This window comes from Bolinopsis microptera, chromosome 7 (assembly GCF_026151205.1).
Source record: "Bolinopsis microptera isolate Bmic1 chromosome 7, MBARI_Bmic_1.0, whole genome shotgun sequence".
Classification (NCBI taxonomy): domain Eukaryota; kingdom Metazoa; phylum Ctenophora; class Tentaculata; order Lobata; family Bolinopsidae; genus Bolinopsis; species Bolinopsis microptera.
This window is the reverse complement of record NC_087078.1, coordinates 15,323,085-15,344,523: the sequence shown is the minus strand read 5'-3', so window position 1 is coordinate 15,344,523 and position 21,439 is coordinate 15,323,085. Positions and strand designations below refer to the sequence as shown.

The following is a 21,439-nucleotide window of genomic DNA, read 5'->3' as shown; positions in this document are numbered from 1 at the left end:
CAGCATGAAAAAATTTAAAAAAAAGGCCGAGGAATAATGATTTTTAAACCCCAAAATTTGGGCCCCCCAAATGGTGTCAAAAACCCCCCTTTAAAAAGGAATAAATTTTTTCAGTATCTTGAGTCTTGACACCCTTTAGGGCTATTTTTCACGGTTCCTGGGATATCCTTTAAAGCTTTTGGGGCAAGGGCCCGTTTTTCTACCGTGCCCTTTATAAATTTTGATTAAAACTCCATGTAACGTCAAAGTTTGGGGGAGAGTGTCTTCCCAGGTTTGGAACGTACTTTTAAAAATTTTAAGAAAAGGTTCCGTTTTCTAGCGGGAGAGCGATAAACCCTTTTCCCAAATTTTCCTTTTTCTTTTTATACCTTTACACTGGTGGATCTTGATAAATTGAAATTCGCCGCTAGTATTTGAGGGGGTTTAGGGGTTTGGGGTTTTAAAATACAATTTTTTTCAGAGTCATCTACACGTTTGTGTAAAAAAATGGCAAGCCCCCCACCTTTACCCGATGTGGGATGGGATCTTGGTTTTACGGTTCGGGGAATCCATTTAAATTTATGTGGGTTTATTTTTCCCTTAGGCAATTTTTCTAGTGGGCATTTTTGTTTTTGTTAAAACACCAAAACATCATCCTTTTCATATATTTCTATATCTTCTCGTAGTTATCCCAAAATTTTTGAAAAGGGATCTAAATTTTTGGAAAATATTTAAGTTGAGGGGGAGGTCGACCTTTTTTAAAAGTTTCTTTTCCGTTTTTACGACAGGATTGGAAAAAACCCAAATTTCACCTCCCGTTTGAATTTCCCGGGGGGTCTTTATTTGGGCAAAAACGTCCCCCAAAAAAATTTCATCGACTATTTTTTACGTATGGGGTAAAATAGCGCAATTAAGCTTATTGTATCCCCTCGTAAATTTTATATAAGGGCCGGGAAAATCCAGGGAAAAAGACTTTTACAACACTTTTTTACAACCTAAATTTCCCTTTAAAAAATTTGACGTGGGGGCGTTTTTTTTGGCACCAAAACAGCTGCGGATGTTTTTTGGGAAAAAAACACCAGCCGCTACGCACCCCCTTTTATTTGATTTTAAAGGGCCAGAAGTATCATAACATTTCCATTCGCGCCATTTAAAGTTAAAATCTTATCCTTTTGGAGGGAAAAGAGGGTTTTAAAAAAAGTATAAATTTTTTAAATAACGTAAAAAAATATCTATCCCAAAATTCAAATCAGATTCTTTCACGAGAACCGGAGGGCCTGTAAGCACGAATCGGGATCTGATCTTATCTACTTATTTGTTTTAAAAAAATTTTTCTAAAAAATTTTTAAAATGGGGGGGGGGGGGAAAAAAAACAATATAGTGCCCTTATCCGAAATTTTTTGGGGTTACAGTATGAAAAATGGGTTTACCTAAAGGGTAATTAAGTCGTTTTTATTTGGGATGTTGAAATTGTTTTGGTTTGGGGAAATTTTTTTTTTGGTGATTTTTTTTCTAAATTTATTTTTTTTGTGAAGTTTTCGAAATTAAATGTTTTCACTGAACTTTGACTGAGGAAACGTTCTTGATGCTGATTTACCAAAAGCCCTTTTATAATTTTTAAAAAAAAATGTGCACCGTTTTGTTTGGAATTGAAAAAAGTGTTAGGGAAAAAAAGGGGGATGATAAAAGAAAAATGCTTGATATTTAAAGAATGTTCACATTCCCCTTAAAAACTTAAGAAGATAACCCTTTTCGACCAATCAGATCATTTCTTTTTAAAAAACGATCGTGGTAGCAATCAAATGAAATTTGGGGTGAGGGTGAGGATGTACTGAAAAAAAATATAAAATACTTGATGATATGCTTTTTTTAAGGGTTGACAGGGAAAAAGGGTTATTTTTATAAATTTAAATTTATTTTTTGGATTAGGGCTCAACCACGATGATAACTGAAAAGGGCTGTTAGGCCCCAGGGGTGAGCCCCGCACAGTTCCTGGGGGCGTGGCAGTTCTGATCCACATAACTTGCCAACCAGTTGACCAAATTCTTTTGCAACAGCCCTTCTGACATCGTGATGTAAATGGATTTCCCCTGCTTTTTCATTTCGGTCCCAACGAAATATGAATGAACCCGTTGATAAAGGCATGGGGAAACGAAAAAGGCAGATTTGGGTTTTCCCCCTGGGGGGAGAAATTTCCCCCACATAGATTAAAAACAACAAATTTTTCCCGTTTTAAAACCAACCAATTTTCGTTAAAGAAAAAGCCCCAAAAAAACAAACTGTGTTTCTTTTGTTGCTCTTAAGCCCCCCTTTTTTTTTTTTTTTTTTTCGAAGGCGGGGACAAAAGTTTTTCCCCGCCCCTTGGGAAAAATTTTCCATACCGTGAAGATCGTTTAAAGCCAAAATGAATTTATCACAGTTTTGGCATTTTTTTGGGGCAAGATTTCCCAAAGAGTCTATGAGCTGGTAGTTCAAACCTTCTGACCGCGGTGGCCCCGGGGGTCTGAACGAACAACCCTTCAGGTGGTTTTACATGAATAATTTATGGGATTTAATTGGCCCGGAGTGGCGAACTGAGAGGGGGAGTTTTTGACCCGGAGGGGGAACAGGTGGTTTTCCGATGGAGAGCTGGAGGTGCAGGCACAGGCATACTCCCGGGTTTTTTTCAGGGTTTTTGGGAAAGTCAAATGAAATGCGTGGGAAACCTTACCGAGGGGTATCGCGGTTTAATGCCGTGGCGGGGCCCGTTGTCCCCGATCTGCTCGTGACATGACGTAAAGGAACCGGCCAAGTAATTTCTCGACAAAGGGCCCCCAAGTACTTGATAACCTAAGGTTTTTTAGGTTCTCCAAAACGAAAACCCGTATAAAATTTTTACTATCCTCCATTATGCTAGGGGTTTGCTGTCCCTTATGCACGGGATGCCCACCGATCCCCTCCCTTTTATAAAAAGGGGGCAAAGGCAAGTGTAGGGTTTTCTGGGGTTTTTTGTTAAACGTCCAGTTTTTGCAATTGCTCGTACGCATGTTCCAAGTGGGGAAGTGGGCCCAAAAGAGACAGGGTGTGAGGTTTTTGCCGTACGTGTAGGGGAAAGGAGCCATAATAAGTTGGTTTTAAAAACGGCCTCCAGGGTGGGGGCTGTCCAAAATTTAAACTCACTTGAAACTTATCAAAAATTAACCCGGAAAGAACGCACCAAAAATCTTAACCGGGGAATGAGGCCTAAATTTTAACTTCTCTGGAATGCGAGGTTCGCCAGGGGGCTTCAGAGATAAGTTCAGTCTGCTGTGTGATGAGGGGGGTCGGTTTTTTCGGGGGCATCAGAGACTTTTTCGATTTGCCGTCGAGCACGTTCTGTTTGATTTTTCCCCCCGCCTTCTCGCAAATCCCCCTTAACCCGTACAAAGAAAGGGGGGTTTAGCTGGGCCCCAAATTAGAAATTCAAGGGTTGGGTCTATATCAACGAAATAATTTTACGGTTAGGGTATTGTTTGATGGGGCTTTTTTTGGTGTCAGGCTTAGTGGCTTTTCCAGTAAAGCGGAGTTTAATTTAAAAAGGGGCCTGTTGTATTTAAAATCTATTTTTTCTTTTGGGGAGGGTGGTAAAACGTTTAAAAAAACGTCTTTGCGCAAAACGTGTAAAATTTATGGCACCCAAAGCCCAACAAAAACCCAGGGGAGGGGCCCCCCGGGCGGAGGGGGACCCGGAGGCAGCAGTTTTTTTGGAACTGTTTTTTTCCTAGCAGGGGTTCTTCTTTGCACAGGGGGTCTTTTTAGCAGCAAGGTCGCCCTTTTTAAGATGGCCGGGCATGATAAAATCAAACAGTTTTTCCCTTTTCAGCAAGTTTAGGGGCCCCTTGTGAAAAAATTAGAGGCAAAATGTTTTATGCGTAATGGTTTAAAATTAAAAAAAATTTAAATGGTTTAAAAATAATTACATGTCATTAACATGTAAAAAGGTCCCGGGTTTTTCCTATTAGGGCGGACGGACCAATAGTAAAGGTGGAAAAAGACCAAAATTTCATGGTTTAGGGGCAGGTTCCCCTAAATAAACGATTAAAAACAATTATAATACTTAATATTTTCCCATCGCAGTTTTGGGGGGTTTCATATCTTAGGTAAAAGGTAACAGTGTAACAGTGTTAGTAAAAACTCCAGTCCCTACAGTTTCCGTTTACAGTTTTACACGTGTTGGAACCCGACCCAAAAAAGGACGGGGTCCCAGAAAGGTGAGTTGATGAGCTTAACATCACAATCAAAATAAATTACAGTTTTGACTAAATTTCTCACCTGTAACCAATTAATCAGTCAACTATAGATGGCATATGACACGATTTGAGGTGCTGGAAGTTTGATTTCGATCGGAGGAAGCTCACAGCAGAAAGTTTAACAAAACGAAAATTTGTATTTTCCAAATCCTGTCCCATTTTCAAATATGAAAATTTCTGAACACAAATTTGACAGATTGGATGAATTCTTTGCCCACAAATCAATTAGTCAGTTAACTGATGATGGTATAAAACCAAATTGAGGTACCGGAAGTCAAAATCTCGAAGAAACTTCCAAAATCATATTGTCCCAAATTCTGTCCCATTTTCAGTTTTTGAAGCTGAAATTTCCAGGACCGAAATTTTACAGTTTTGACTGAATTTCTCACCTGCAACCAATTAGTCAGTCAACTATAGATGGCATATGACACGATTGAGGTGCTGGAAGTTTGATTTCGGTTGGAGGAAGCTCACAGCAGAAAGTTTAACAAAACGAAAATATGTATTTTCCAAATCCTGTCCCATTTTCAAATATGAAATTTTCTGAACACAAATTTGAAATTTGACAGATCGAATGAATTTTTTGCCCAAAAACCAATTAGTCAGTTAATTGATGATGGTATGAAACCAAATTGAGGTACCGGAAGTCAAATTCTAGAAGAAAATTCCAAAATCATATTGTCCCAAATTCTGTCCCATTTTCAGTTTTTGAAGCTGAAATTTCCAGGACCGAAATTTTACAGTTTTGACTGAATTTCTCACCTGCAACCAATTAGTCAGTCAACTATAGATGGCATATGATACGATTGAGGTGCTGGAAGTTTGATTGAGGTCGGAGGAAGCTCACAGCAGAAAGTTTAACAAAACGAAAATTTGTATTTTCCAAATCCTGTCCCATTTTCAAATATGAAAATTTCTGAACACAAATTTGACAGATTGGATGAATTCTTTGCCCAAAAGTCAATTAGTCAGTTAATTGATGATGGTATGAAACCAAATTGAGGTACTTGAAGTCAAAATCCTGAAGAAAATTGAAAAGGCGGCGCAGGTTATATCAGATATCTCCACCGAAAGCACATCCAATTTGATACGTATGAAATATATCTACCTTACTCGGGAATATTATGACTGGGATAAAGTGGTGGGTTTTGGAAAATTCCGCCATATTTTTGCCGGTCATTAATTTTCCCAGTCATAAATTAACCCGCTATAATGTCCCCGAGTAAGGTAAACTAATATTAATACATTTTGATGCTTGGTGGGTTTTGGAAAATTCCGCCATATTTTTCCCGGTCATTAATTTTCCCAGTCATAAATTAACCCGCTATAATATTCCCGAGTAAGGTATAACAATTGCTTGATTCTGCACTAAGTTGGCGTTTTACGACCAAAATTGAACGGGGTATAGCTTTTGAGATCACTTTCGAGGCACCTTGACAAAAGCTACTCACGTTATTGTGTTTTTCACGGAGAAATACGTCAGTAGCGCTTTTGAGCCTGTTTTTATCTCTTAAAAGTATTTTAATTCTGTTTAATTTATGTTTAATCCTGTTTAAATTAATTCTGAATACATTGCAATAGATTTTATCTCGATTCATGAAGTTAAATTAATGCGTCAATTTGGGAATGTGCTTCCGGTGGAGATATAACCTGCGCCAATTTGCAATTGAACAATCTTATTGCCCCATTTTCAGTTTTAGAAGAAAAGAAACATTTTGACAGATATCGCTCAACACTCCGCAGATTCTCAGATCAATTTCTATTCTGCAGGTTTAATTAAATCTATTTTAATCTAGAACATGAGTACTGACACGAAGACTTTTAAGTTTAACTTAAACACTTCATAGATTTGTTTCCTAATTTACTTTTAATGGTATCGATATTGGAGTTTGTACATTAGCAAGTTTTCAATCATAAATAACAGCTTTTCACTTGGTATTCAAGATTGTTTTCTTTAAAACTTTTAAAATGCGCCAGTTTCACAAACAAATATTTGCCTGTGGTACTCCTGTACTTAAAGGATACCCATTATACAGTGTTTTATCAGGCTAAATCGATTTAATAATATGATCATTTTAACGACCAACATAAAACGCCTGGTGACTGAATCAAGTTTTACCTTTCATACGACCAGAAAACACTTTTTTTATGAATTTTCATTAAAGACTAATATTCAGTGTCAATGATAAAAAACAATACAGAATACAGATGTTATTAAATCTAGATGTAACTAAGTCAAAATGTAACGCATACCGAGAAAACAAGAAATATATTTAATAGGAAATCAAAAACAATAAAAATAAGACAAAAATCACAATCTAAACAAAAACTTTAGAAGTTGTCAATAACTTTAGTTCGAAAAATAATCTCTGACGGAAAGCTGAATTAAATACAACAAAATGATTTTAGAAACTTAATTTGTCTAATTAATAGCTAACAATTTAAAAGGTCCCCTTCATTAAATTTCATTGGTGAATATTAGACCTAATAAAAATTACAACGACGATCCTCCCCCATGCCACTAAACAAATGCAAATTTAATGAGTTTTCTTAGCCGCGACCACATGAGCTCTTCCAAATTTTTTCTGATATGCCCTGTAGAAAAGAACAAACAGACTATCAGGACATAAGCGACAAGAATAAACAAGACCCGCTGTACATCAGACAGTATATTGAGTATAGGATAGACCCATTTTCCTATGTTCAGGAAAATTATGTAAGACCAGACTGTATAGGAAACTCCGAAGAAGGCTATGGCGAGAAGTCCTTGGCGTTTCTTGGGGATGGTGATTTCGGTTACCAGAGGTTCCGTTAGTGCCCAGAAAATAATGAAGGTGTGTACCTGAACGGATATTGGAAGTCAGCGACTAGGCAGCAGTTATAAATAACTAATAATTCATAGTGTTAACAGGCAAAGTTGAAAATGGTTCTAAATTCTATAAAAGCTGGTAATTGCTTCATAAAGAATGAGATGTGTATGGCAAGAAGTCTGAACCTATTGGAGTAACAGAACAGGAATGAGGAATCGCCGGTTATTTATAACACTCCAGGAGGGGCAAGTCTGCAGTCGATTGATCCGGTCAGTCGAGTCCGTCCGTCCGTCCGTCAATCGATCGATATGATCGATCGCCCCGCCCCGCGCCCGCGCGCGACCGTAACGAGGGCGATGCGCGCTTATTAATACGAATATTTTTTCGCGTGTTCCATTACCCTAAAGAAGTAGACCCTTAGGTAAAAGACCGTTACAATTTCTTACCATGTGGTTGAATAGTGGATCTATCTCAGCGTCCAGTCTTTTAGGCATTACTAGTTCTCTGTCATAAGCAAACAATCCCCAGAAAAGTATGAATACAAGGAATGTTATCGGGAACACGAGAGTTGAAAACCACCAATCTCTGGCCCTGAAACGATAATTACATATTATACTAAGGCCTAAAGCCGTAGTACATACATATTAATTACACTGGAGCTTACACAGTGTAATTTCCTCCTGCGCCGCATACGTTTATATAGGCGCGCGGCGCAGACTGGAAGAAATTACACTGTGTAAGCTCGATCCAGTGTAATGTAATATGTATGTACTACTGCTTAAGGGGGTTGATTTAAGCATTCTATTCAAAAATATATACAAAAAATACTTGCATCATGTGTATTTCGAATAAATAAGAAACGAAAGTAACCTAAAGTAAGTAACGTTATAGATGTCAAAGGTATTGTAAACCGGCAATAACCAAGCCCTTCTTAACAATGTAATTGATACGGGATACATTATTTCATTAGAGTAAAATTTAAGACTCACTGTTTCAGTTTAGAACAAGGAGAACCACGGCACTGATTATATACGTCAACCAGGGCAGCAAATATGTAGTACCCAACCTGAAATTGTAGTGTTGACTGTTGATACTAAATAAAGGGCAAAATAAATGATTTAGATAACGAGACTTTACTTTTTTTAACTTTAGGCTTAACAAGAATTGCGCCCGTTGTTTCGTTTTGGCGGACGCTAGATTTCCATTCACTATAACTATAAATATAATCCAATCAGCTCACTTCATAATAATATATTGATACACATCAGTACACTATACTACGCATGCCACCTACATAAATTGGGCTTATTACCTAATACTATATAGTATATACTACATATTATACATTAAAATACAGTCGCGCCGCGCATTCATTGACAGGCTAGCTATATACATCATATCTCCGCAAGCAATACTAGCGCGCTGCACTGCGCGCTAGTTGACATGGTTACTAACGGAAGTACGTACCGACGACATATTTTAACCCACCTACAACGTTCTCCAAAATCCACGTTTTTCTGCAAAAACGTCCATTCGTAACCTTTCACTATTGCCTTTTTATAAATAAAAAGGGTGAACGGAAAAAATTAAAGTATATTCTGTATTCTGTAAGATAAGTCTTACCCCAAATCCCCCCCCCCCCCCCCCCCCCCCCCCCCAGAGTCTCGTGCCCCAGTAAGGTTATTGTCAGGTTTTGTGGCATGACGTCAACAGAAATTGTAATCGATTCAGTAAATTGTAGGGTGCTCTTTGAGCTGCATTCTGCAAATTTTATCTTTTTTTCTAATCGAGTTAACCAAAGATAAAAAACACACACCTGCAGAAGGTGGCCCCATATAGTAAGAAACTTTAGTCTGCCTCCAAATCCCTTAGCGTGGTTCATGTTGAGTCCGTGGTAGTAGGGGTAAATAAGGGCATAGAAATGATAAACTGCTGCTATTACGTGAAACACAGACGAGCGATCCATAACTGTCTGCTAAAATATTTGAGGGAGTCAGTAAGATTTGGAAGTTTTCATGAAATAAATGCGAGGAGATCTTCAGAATTTTAGGGTTCCAGCTTTAGCAGAAATGACAATGAAGTACACATCGTGACACGATGTTTTTTGCCATTCCTGTCATTCATATTCAGGAAGAATCACAAATGCAAATGGCAATAATTCCAGATCCTCAATCATAAATTGTAGGGTGCTCTTTGAGCCAAGAATTTCTTCTATAGGACCCACACTAAGTGGAATCACATTCCTCTAGATATCCGTGAGATAGAGAGTATCACTGATTTTAAAAGTAAACTTTCCACTTACATGTGGGGGAAAATTATCCCGGTGGATTCGGACTGTGAACTTGACTATTCAATAGAAACAAATCCGTAAAATAGTTTATTCAAGATTATCTATTCTTGCTGTCTGCATTCACATATTTCTCAATTTCATCTCACAGCACAATATTTTATGAATTGATTGAATGGGTGTGTGATTTTGTTTAAAGTAACTTATTACAATTTTATAAGGGACCATGCTTGTGCAGGAGCTGCATTTGCACTCAATATCTGTGTTTTGGTGACCCTCAGGTCCTTTGGTTACATACATTTTGTCCGAGACAATTTCAACTTTGACAATCCATGCTTAGAGGACAATATTATATTTAACTAATTCATTGTGTAAACTTGTATGTAATTGACTGATTTGAAAGATTTCAATAAAAAAAAAATATAATATGCATAGCATCATTGCATAAAGAATAAGACGGTTTTTAATAGTGTAATAAAATGTCTATTATATATAATGGTTTGTACAGATTACACAACATTTAATAAATAAAAGAGATATTACATTTAAAATTTTTCTGTTATCAGTATTTGGTGTATGAGTCTACGAATATTATGACTTTAAATCAATAAAGTTCACATAAAATTCAAATTCCGATATTTCACATAGGAAAAAACTGAATGTAGGGGAAAAGAAAGTTTTCAAAATTGTTGTAGTAAGGCTCTATGATCCATACAAGTGAGCAATTCTTTTAGACCATAACTTCTGCAAGATTGAATATCATGAAGCCATTCAAAAATACGATCATTATTGCTTCTTTAATTTTCAAACTATTTTGGGTTAGTTTTCAAGAAGAAGTTTATCTACAGCTCAGGTTTGGGGGAAGCTTTGAGGGATGTAGATTCTCTCTTGAGTACTTGCAACAAGCTCTGACTGCTCTCCAATATCTTCATGTACGCGTTCTCCGTCTCTGATATCGTTTTGTCGTACTCGTTACGAGCTGTTATCTTCTTGGCTAGCGATTCGTTTACTTTTGCTAACCTGGAGGATGAACCGAGACGTTTATCATTAGACATCATATTAACTTGGTCATTAAAAAGTAGATTTGGTTCTAAATATGCAACCAGACTTTGGACCAGTCGTTGGACTGAAGGGAATACATCCGGGTTAAATGTGTAGATGTAAGTATTGCATGTGCACTGGTAATTCAACTGGTGTACTGAGCGGTAAAACTCCGTCTAAAAATAATAAAGCTATTTCAGAAGGATGTCAAACCGGAAGGAAGCGACAAATCAAAATATACATGCAATACACTACACAACTTACTACTATTACTACTACTACTACTAATACTACTACTACTACTACTACTACTACTACTACTACATAGTACGAGACCGAAGAGGTTTAAGAATTGTTATTCAAATAAAGATGAATATCATTACTTTACCGAATAATTGGTGTTATATTAGCTTAAGTAAAATTTAGAGAAATAACGTCGCGAAGAATAATAAACAGATTGCAAAATATACACTTTACAACGCTCAGCCTAGATAAAGCCGGGGTAAGAATGTAGGGTAAGGAATGTTGTGACGACCTAAACTTATGGGTATGGGTTTGTCAACATTTAACTTAAGACTTCTGGTGATGACCAAGATTCCTCTGGTTTCACATTGAATCCCGGTAATGAATGAGGGTTATGTCTTGGACAGACCGGGTCCGATTTCAAAACCGTAGCAGGAACTGATTAGAGTAGTTTGGCAGTATAACGAGTGCGAGAAACTAGAAGATATAACGGTACGGGGTTTATATTAATTGTCAAATAATGTTAAACGGCCAATCCGTCTCACCAATCTCTCTGCAAATCCTTATAAATAGAGTGAACAGAAATGTTTTAAGTTTCCAAAACTGACAGGAAATATAAAATAATGTAGTTCAAGTTTCATTTCAGATTAGGTGATCGCTGGGTTTTGTTCGGTTTAAAATACCATATTATTTTACTGCAGCCGGGTAAATATAATCGTTTCGGGCAATTCACTTCATCTTTTTGGGACTTTCGACCAGTATGAAGAAATAGAAAAATTGACCAAGGAATAAGAACTTCACTTTCTGAAATTTGAACGTCTTACAAAATAAATATTATTATTGTTATATCTTGACACCACTAGGTTAGACGGGTTCCTGCTAGAGACAATAAAAGACAATTATACTATTTATTTTACGATATTGACACCACCTGGGTGTCCAAATTTGGGGACGTAAAGTACCTATTTCTTGGCCAATTTTTATATTTCATACTGTCCAAAAGGCCATAAAAGCATTCTACCCGACCAAAAAAGCATAATATCTCTCACGGTTTTCACGGAATTTCGTGTTAAAGTTGATGTCGTGGTGTCAGTAAAATGGCAACAGATATTATATATACATACATATAATATCGTATTGCTTTATATATAGTAAGATAGATCTTAACCACCGACTTCAAATTACTTAGCAGATCTACTGTACAATCTACCATAATTAACTACAATATAAGTCTAAGTTAATACTACACACCTCTCACTCAGTATTCTGATATCGTTCTGGAGTTTACTTTTCTCTTCCTCCTCAGACGTGATGTCCCTTTGCAGAGCATCTCTCTTGTTACACAGATCCTCAATACATTTGACTAGCTCGTTGTTGCAGTTTTGTAATACTGCTGCCTGTTGAGTCATCTTGATCTATAAAAGTATTGACATCTTAAAACTTGGGTGTTAGAAGGTGATATTAATTAAAGTATACTTTCTATATAACTGTAGGATTAATAATTTGAGACTGTTGATGATGTTGATATTGATACATCCACGATACGGAGCTTCCCTTACTACAATGTACTGAACTATGAGGCATCCCTTTTCCCATGCCTTCGGGTCGGAGTTCGTACACTGTTCAGCAGAGAATGTAATAGAAAATTTGAACAGAATATTGAATATTTATTGCTAAAACCATATAACAGCCGTATTATATGATAAAAGTTTTGAGCCAAAAAATAGTTGTTACCTGCAAGAACCAGCTGTGTGATTATCTCTTTTAATATACAACATTCGGGGACCCAAAGTGGAACTTTTTGCAGGTGTTCACTGCCCTATAATGATACAGCTGCTCATCTGGTGATACACAGATAGTAATACTAATACTATAAAGAAGAAAGGAGCGGTTTATTAATTTGAGTAGCTGATGCAGGATCACGTGATTCACCACTCTTTTTCTGCTAGCATCTTGGTAATTGGCTACATACTTGTCAATTGATAACAGTTTTGCGTCTTTTTAATACTGTCTTGGGTATCCATGAGTTTAATCTCAGCAATCAGAATGGTCTATGATAAACTCTTAATTTATTTTAATCAGGCAACATAATATAATGTAAATGTAACCTTCTTCTTATGACCAGTTTTTCTTGTGTTACTTAATTAAAGAAAACAATATTACTTAAATATGAACTATCAGATACAAGCATTGTGACACATTTTTAGCAATTTACTTACTTTAAATCTAAGATAGCAACATGCCATGAATTGGTTTATCCTTTGAAATAATTTTCAGGATTTCTCATTCTATGACCCTGAAAAGTACCCAAATATTCTCCTGAAAACCCAAATGATGACTATCTCAATTATTGCTTAAATAAAAGGACCTTCTACCAATGCACAATCACCAAAACCACACCTCACCACTACTTAGAGTACGGTTTCTCTGGTACTGAATTATTATACATGCTTTAGTAGGTCCTGCTTAACTTTACTACTACTACTTCCTTCACAAAAGGCCTGCTTGTAATATGATACAGCTTTTCGCACAGTTATTCAAATTGAGGAAAGGAGTGTTAGATAAGTTTAAATTGAGTAGCTGGTTCACCTAATCACGTGATTCACATCTATGTCCCTGCTGTAGTTACAAGTCCCAACTTAGGAGGTGGTATTGTCTGCCAGCATCTTAAAAACCGGTACCAAATTTATTCGTTGCTATATAGTTGTGAAATTTTTTTAATACAATTTCCTAAATGCTTGCTTGTTAGTAAATCCTCTCTCTCTCTCTCTCAGCAAGCAGAGTTGTCTTCTTAAATTAACTTAGCTGAAATTAAGAGTATGAAATGTAATCAATCTTATGACCAGGCAGATTATATCAACATGAAAACAGACAACAAGACGCTATTAGCTATCAAAGATGACACGGAGAGAACAATTTTTGTATTGTGGAGTTTAACAGTTTTTCTTGCATCGCTTGTAGGAGACTGCATCATTTTAATAGCAACAATTAGATATAAAGCAATAAAACTCCATAAAGTGATAATAGCAGTGATGCAGCACATGGCTGTTTGTGACTTAATGCTAGCTGTATTTAAAGTATTTCCAGGATTTGTGGCACTGATAATGGATGGTTGGGTGTTTGGGGAAATTCTCTGCCATGTTCAGTATAATATAAGCTGGATGTGTGGTCCAATGACTGTGTTCCTGACATCTGCTATGGCTATCTTGAAACTGATCATGGTAAAATATCCCCTGAAAACTGGGGCATGGTCCACGCGATTGGGACATAGAATCTGCTCTGTTGTATGGCTCTTGTTGCTTGGTTGGTACACTCCAGTACTAGTGGTAAATGTATTTTACATAAGAGACACACTAAGGTTCAGCTACATAGACTATGGTTGTAACTATGATCTTTACTCACCCACTGTGCCAATATGGTATACACTTTACTTCCCCATCAGTGTTGCTGTTTTAAGTATCGTACCCTACATGATACTCATCGTAAGCTCTGTTCTCCTCCTGATTGTGGCTAGTAGAGCTGGCTCCAGACACGGAGAATCACTGAGATGGGAGGGTGTGATCACAGTCCTACTTACTATCGTAGTCTTTTTGCTATCATATCTGCCTACAACTGTGGTGGCAGTAGCAGCAGTTGCAGGAGTTCAACCAAGCAGCACTACACTTAACGTTGTATATCACTTCTCCAACATTAACACTATGGCGAATTTTTTTGTATACTCGCTCAGTGTGCGAAGTTTCAGACATTTTCTGAGAAAAAAGATTTCTGAACTTCTCCCCTCAAAGAGATCCTCTAATCAACGAAGATTTCGACCCCATCAAAGACCACAGCCCCTTCAAAGACTCCCTCCAAAGCAAGGTTCTTCAGAAATGCAAATTGATGCTACAACACCAATAGTCGAATTACCAAGATTGCAGCTAAAAAATAATAAACGAAGTATCCACCGAAATATTCAAGATAATTCTGTTTAGCGATACAATTCCACATTTTCATTGTTCCATGTTAAAACTAAAATGACATGGTATTGTTACATTGCATATCATATTACTGTTTATTTATTATTTTTTCCATCGCCTAAAAAGGCAATAGATGGTTAGAAGTGGTAGGATTTGAGAATGGGTATAGTGGGTATAGGTTTTTCGTGGTGTCACAAAGCAAAACATGCATTAACCTCCGCAAACACGTGCTCCTTTACAAATTATTACTTGATGGTCGCGCGCGCATTTTACAATGCTTTTATGTCAAGGTGTACTCTATACCAAGAATCGAGCTAATAAATCGTGTACGACGCGCATGTATATCTCTTTTCGCTATTATACATTTTGATTCGCATTGATATTTGTCGTTTAAGCTTTCGTTAACTTCATGCGATACAAACTTCTCATTTTGTTGTGGGTGCTTGGTGCAACCTGATATTAGTAATTTGTTATGTTGTTGTATAAATTATGATGTTATGACTATCATGTTGAACATGATTGCCAATAGATTGATTCATTATATTTAGACGAAATGAACGATACATTTTATTATGATTCACATTGTATTAAGTACCACAAATTTGATTGGGTGACATCTGTCCGACAGTCGAATTACCTGTTTCGGACAAGAGTCGCTGTCAGATAGGAGTCGTTTTTGGCGACATCTGTCCAACTTTCGGATCACATTTGCAATTTCGGATCACGTTCGTATTTCACAAGCTCACGTGTAATCTTGTGACGTTGCTCCCACAGTCCTAATATAATGCTGGTTTGATCCATTGAGATCTGATCCATCGATACGTGATTGACTATTTGAGGACAGGATCATGCTAGCCGTACACTAACAAGCTGTAACAAGCTGCCAATCACATCACAGCCTACATTACACACAGGAGAGCGGTATGGAGATTAGTTATTTATATAACATTTAAACTATTGTCCAATTTTTGACATCAAATGAAAATAAACTATGGTAGAGTTCAGCTCAGCTCAGGTCATATCTCAGTTCAGATCATGTCTCTAATTGGAAAATGGAAATGTGTCGTATTGCAATTAGATCACAATTTCGGACAGATGTCTTTTTTTTTCTGGTAACATATTGAGTCGGACAAGAGTCGCTGTCGGACAGATGTCCTTGTTCTCTGTAACGCCCCAAAGAAATTTGGTAATTTAACCAATATGAAACGATCGTTAATTGTAATTAATTACGGGCGATGGAAATCTAGCGTCCGCTAACCGGCGCAATTCTTGTTCAAATGTGATCACTTGATTTGATTTGGTCTTTCATAATATAAATATAATTATTATATTAGGTAATGGTGAAAAGATTTTGATTGGAGATATAAACTATAAAAGTAATTTTAAAAAAGCACGTTAATGAGTTGTAGCTTTTTAACCTAGCAGCGACGCGCGCCGAGTTGGACTCGTCGACGGTCCAATATTTGGAACAAATATTTTACGAGTATCACCCGTTAAGTTTATGAGTTGATTGACGATGTCAACCGGCCTTCCAGATTGTATCGTTGCTATGCGAATTTAAAGAGAAACAATCTCGTCAGGCTGAGATCTCTTACTTCGATGCGCGGCGAAGTAAGAATGATAGTTTGCGCGGCGCGTCAAAGCGGCGAAGTCTTCCAATGCAAGTTTATGAGTTTTTATATTTCATTGTTCGTGGATCAAGTTACTTAGCGCGCGTACGCGTACGTTACTATTCTTTAGGGCGCAATTAGATGTTGATCGTTCTATGTACATGCTTATACGCGCGTACGTTTTTGTTTATGAGTAATTGAGTAACCTGTGGGATTGTAAAAGTAAACTGTACCAGTGTACCACACAGGGGGAGCTGAAACCAGGTTTTCGATCAAACGCTGCCATGTGTAGCCGAACGTCGCCAAAAGTTGCTCTCGTCCAATGAAATCGCTGCATTATGTAAGCCAAGCTCCGCATATTAGTCAGTGTAATAAGCGCCAAGCACGAGCACAGAACTTTTTTCTCCGATTTCGACAAATTTGGTACCAAAAGTTGTCTAAAAATGTGAATAAAATCAATTCACCGTGTAGCAATTTTCGGGAAAAATGCTACACGGCGCTTGTTCCATGTTCGCCGCGCGTGATTTTTTCGCGCAAATTTTTAGTTTTAATTGGCCTATAACTTTCATATTTTAAATCATTATCACATAGTTTATATTATGGTATCGTAATCAGCTCATCGAGACGAAACTTTTAGTACTAATGTTTTAAGATTTAAAGGATTTTTTTTTTCAAAAGTTTTTAATTTGAAAACAAGGGTCCCCACTTGTGTAAAATTTTGAACAAATTTTCAAAAAATTTGGTGCTTTAAATATTATAATTTTGGTACCAAAAGTTGCGTCTGATTAAGCTTATTCATTATTACGATTCTGTAAGAATTATTTCAAAAAATTAATATTATAGGAATTATAGGCATTTTAAGCAATAAATTAACCATTTTTAGTCCATAGTACACTTTTGCAATGCACAGGAGGCCCACATACATCTCAACGAATCGTGCTACACGGTGAATTTTCATTATTCACAGTTAAAGGCAACTTTTGGTACCAAATTTATCAAAATCAGAGACAAAAAATTCTGTGCCAACTCATGGCGCTTATTACATAGACTATATGAATATATATGTAATATGTATGCTTACCAGAATCACTATATAAACAAATATATCATTCTCTCTTTGAATCACACCTAGGTTACACCTAGGTAGCCGAACTAGGTTATGCTATTTCTGTCTGGGGAGGTATTCCCAATAATCAGTTAAAACCACTATTTATTACTCAAAAGAAGTGTATCAGGATTCTATTTGGAGACTATGAAGCTTATGAAGCTTATGTAGACAAATTCAAGACATGTGCTAGAGCAAGACCAATTAATTCTCAACGTCTAGGATCTGAATTCTATGTTAAAGAGTCCACTAAGCCTCTATTCACAAAACATGAATTACTTGTTACAGAGAACCTGTACCGATACCGTTGTTTAATGGAACTTTTTAAGATCATTAAGTCACGAGTACCAATTTCGTTATACTACTTATTCAACATATCAAATAGGAAAGATAATCTGTTCATTACACCCTCTCCAACTAATCAATTTATTTATAAATCTGCATGGCTGTGGAACGAATTCCGTAAAGTTGGCCCGTTAAATTTCACCTCCACATGCGGATCTGTCAAGAATTTACTTAAACAGTCACTTCTAAGAGCTCAAAACCGGTATGGAACTGAGTGGTGCGACAGAAATTTCACTGAATTCTGATTATGAAGTGATATTCATTTGCCTGTTATTCCCACTTAAGCACTTACTGACTGACAAGCTTATCTATGAATACCATGCTTGAATTTAGGTAAACAACATACAACTCATTCCCAGTAACTCTGAGCGCAACCGCCGAATGACACAGTAATATGAGACCGCGCATAGCATTGCGCGCCCATGCTGTGCGCGTCGCGTTGTCGGCCGAAACTTGGGAAGTTCCCGCTCTAATATTCAGACGACAGTGATGACTCATTAAGAGCACTAATTTCGACCACTTTCCCGGTCGAGCCATACCAAATCAAACTAATTGACCCACGTGTATAGCCAATGTCCTGGTGGTGCTGAGCCGATGTAAAACTCTTCTGTAAACTCTTTTGTCTCTTGTAACTTGTTTATATTTTATATTTTAGTTATACTGTGTACTGTGTACAATAGTTATAGCGTATAGTGTGTGTAGTGTGTAGTGGTTATTTTGTTGTGACGTGTCACTTTATACTTTGCTACCAACGTCAGCCTTGACTTACCATTTATTGTAATTGGTACAGCATATATCAAAACTAAAACACTGTTTTCGATCTGACGGGTGATGGGCTCTCTCTGATGGGACACAGTTCTAGGGGGTACCCGGGGTACGAGTTAACGAATAGTGTTCGTGTCCTTCCACAATCCCCTCTCATTGTGTTTTTGACGGAGGAGAAGCCTAGTTCATCCGTCTGCATCGCTTAATCGAGTTGAAAATTTAGCCAATAACAAACTAAATTACATGTTAGACTGATAGCAGGTGTGGAGTTTATAACATACAAATTCTAAATTTTTGACGGCTGACGATGGTAAGTCGCTACGTTTAATTCGGGACTTTTATAGTCTTAAGTCTTGAAGCTCAAAATGTCTCGTGCTGTGGGCCGTATAAACGGCGCACACCACCGCCCCGCCTTACTTCACAGTTGCGGGGCGGAGCTGGTGCCGTTTGTCTCGGCCTCAAGTGGCGAGTGCTTGCCCATCGAATACACGATTATTTATTGGAATTCTACAGTTTCCAAAACGAAGTACGAAGATATATTAACTTTGAGCTTTGTTTTGGCGACTGCTTCATCGATGGGCGAGTAGGTATTTGTTGTTTAGCAGTGTTGAATATTGGAGCAATTATATAATGTATATCTCCATCATAATATAGGCTAGTGTAAAGATATATAATCAAGAATACAAACAAACGCGAACGGTATTAGTAACTCGCTAGATTATAGATGTTATTTAAACACATATGTTTACGTCAATTATTACTAAAATTAATATTCTTTTTGCTTTAATATAATTACATTGTACATGTCACATGGATTAATGGATTAGTTGAATGAAACGTGTGCTACAAATGTCTACGCCTCACGCAGAACTGCGTACCGCTCAGTACTAATTCATGCTTGAGCGGTACTGCTGTTCACAGTGGCGCGCACTCAATTTAATCACAATAAATAACGAGCGCGCGGTTTTTTGGAATCTCTCCATTATTATATTAATTAGATCGCAGTGCTCACGGCCTGTACTGCGTGAACGACAGAAATATCTTTTAAATTATTTTGCTTCTGAAATTTTGGCTCTAGTAATTAAGAAATGTGACATGTAATTGTAAGTTAACAATTAAATAGATCCTGTGCGCGGCGCCTACAGCTGACCTACGAATTTCTGAACAATTTTAAATTGTGGCTGTGTGCGCGGCGTACTGTATATGTGTTTGAAATTGAAATTTGAATTTATTTATGAATATAACATTATGTATTGATTATTTGTGGTAAATAAAAATTTTTCTTTCCTAAAAATTTTTCTTTCCTGTAAATATATGTATATTGTAAATAAATAATATGTAAATTGTAATTCAATATAGCATATATGATATACTGACTTGCAAAATGCAGCGATTTCATTGGACGAGAGCAACTCTGGGCGTTTAGTTACTGGGCCGCGCTCAGCCTGTCATTCCCCCAAATCTTTATTATGTTAATGAACATAATAGCCTGGGGTCCTCAGGTAACTCTGGGCGACGTTTGACTACAAATGGCAGCATTTGATCGAAAACCTGGTTTCAGCCCCCCTGTGACCAATGTTTTTAATTCTAATATCTAATAAAACCTATAATTACATAATAGTATAAGCATGAAAATTATTTCTTAACCATTAACGAGTTATATTATGAGCAAATAACCATTTTTGTCAAACGCGCGCACGTACCGTGACATGAGGCTTGTAAAACAACATTTGAGCTGTTTATGTTTTAGGATTCAAGTAAGTTTGGTTTTGATTCACGATGTCAATCCTTCGCATCTCGCCGATCTGCATACGGTTGCATGTGGTTGCGAGAAGCATTATTTGATGCGCGCGCGACCCAGTAGTGCATCGCGCTACATAACTAGTTTGGTTTTAAAGTAATTGTGAAATTAATTGACGATGTCAATTCATGGCAGCTCGGCGCGGCACAGTAGCGCATCTCGCCGATCTAGCCAGTGTCGCTGTGAGAAGCCTTATTAAGTGCGCGGCGCGGCACAGTAACGCATCGCGCTACAATTGTGAAAATAATATAAATGATAAAGATTTGAAATACAAATTTGTGCACCTTAACTATTAACGTTATAATTATATTTACCATTAAAATCAAAATCAGCATTTATAAATGTAGCATGTACATGGCACAGAACGGTCAAAATATAATTGCGCCTTGTAGCGCAATGCGTTACTGTGCCGCGCCGCGCACTTAATAAGGCTTTTCACAGCGACATGGCTTCTCTAGCTAGATCGGCGAGATGCGCTACTGTGCCGCGCCGAGCTGCCATGAATTGACATCGTCAATTAAAATTGCGCCCTATTATTTAATATAAATTACAAAATTATAAACACCAAACATATTACAATTCAAGGACTAAGCTTTTATATAAAATAAACAAAATAGCAGTTTAAAACTTTTTTGCAAATCCATTTTTAAAAGTTAGTACTTGTATTGAATCACGATGTCAATCCTTCCCAGCTCGGCGAGGCCCAGTGGTGCATTACGCCGATCTATGTGGTTGCGAGAAGATGCGCGGCGCGGCCCAGTAGTGCATCGCGCTACAAGTACTTGTAAAATATTTGTTCCAAATATATTAAACCCTCGACGTCAGACGAGGTGGTTAGGATTTGGATTAGGGTTAATGTGAATTTTGAAACCGTTTTGTTCGATTGCAAAACCATTAAAACCAAATTCACGTGATAATGTTAAGGCAAGCGAATGAGTGAGAATATAGTAACAAATAGTCACAATATTACCAACGCATGTAGTCACTCACTAGTCACATCACACAATTATACTAATAAACTGGTATAAACGAAACCGGCATATCCAAAGATTTTAAATCAATCTATTGTAGTAGAGGCTGTTACGGGCAAATATCACGCTTTTTTGCTCGAGCCCTGGGACTTCTTTTAGGGTTCTTATATGATAGAATGGAGTGTACTGAACACTCTGACGGTATCGGGAACCTTCTAGAGCCTTCAGAAGCTGTGTTGTGAGCACTTTACTGCCAAA

General features: G+C 37.3%; 3 protein-coding genes across 3 annotated transcripts in view; all 3 read right to left on the bottom strand.

Moving 5' to 3' along the window:
• Positions 1 to 21,439, bottom strand: part of LOC134818419 (kynurenine 3-monooxygenase-like) — a 927,626-nt gene that overhangs the window by 679,565 nt on the left and 226,622 nt on the right. The gene's annotated exons all lie outside the window — the stretch shown is intronic.
• On the bottom strand, positions 6,396 to 9,044 carry LOC134818610 (androgen-dependent TFPI-regulating protein-like). Its single transcript, XM_063828252.1, has 4 exons — positions 8,874 to 9,044; positions 8,047 to 8,123; positions 7,504 to 7,648; positions 6,396 to 7,089 (listed from the first exon to the last, which is right to left on the bottom strand). The coding sequence occupies exons 1-4, from the start codon at positions 9,021 to 9,023 to the stop codon at positions 6,769 to 6,771; spliced, it is 693 nt and encodes a 230-aa protein (XP_063684322.1). The 5' UTR covers positions 9,024 to 9,044; the 3' UTR covers positions 6,396 to 6,768.
• LOC134818362 (microtubule nucleation factor SSNA1-like) lies at positions 9,811 to 12,039 on the bottom strand. The gene is made up of 2 exons (XM_063827873.1): positions 11,880 to 12,039; positions 9,811 to 10,364 (listed from the first exon to the last, which is right to left on the bottom strand). The coding sequence occupies exons 1-2, from the start codon at positions 12,035 to 12,037 to the stop codon at positions 10,187 to 10,189; spliced, it is 336 nt and encodes a 111-aa protein (XP_063683943.1). The 5' UTR covers positions 12,038 to 12,039; the 3' UTR covers positions 9,811 to 10,186.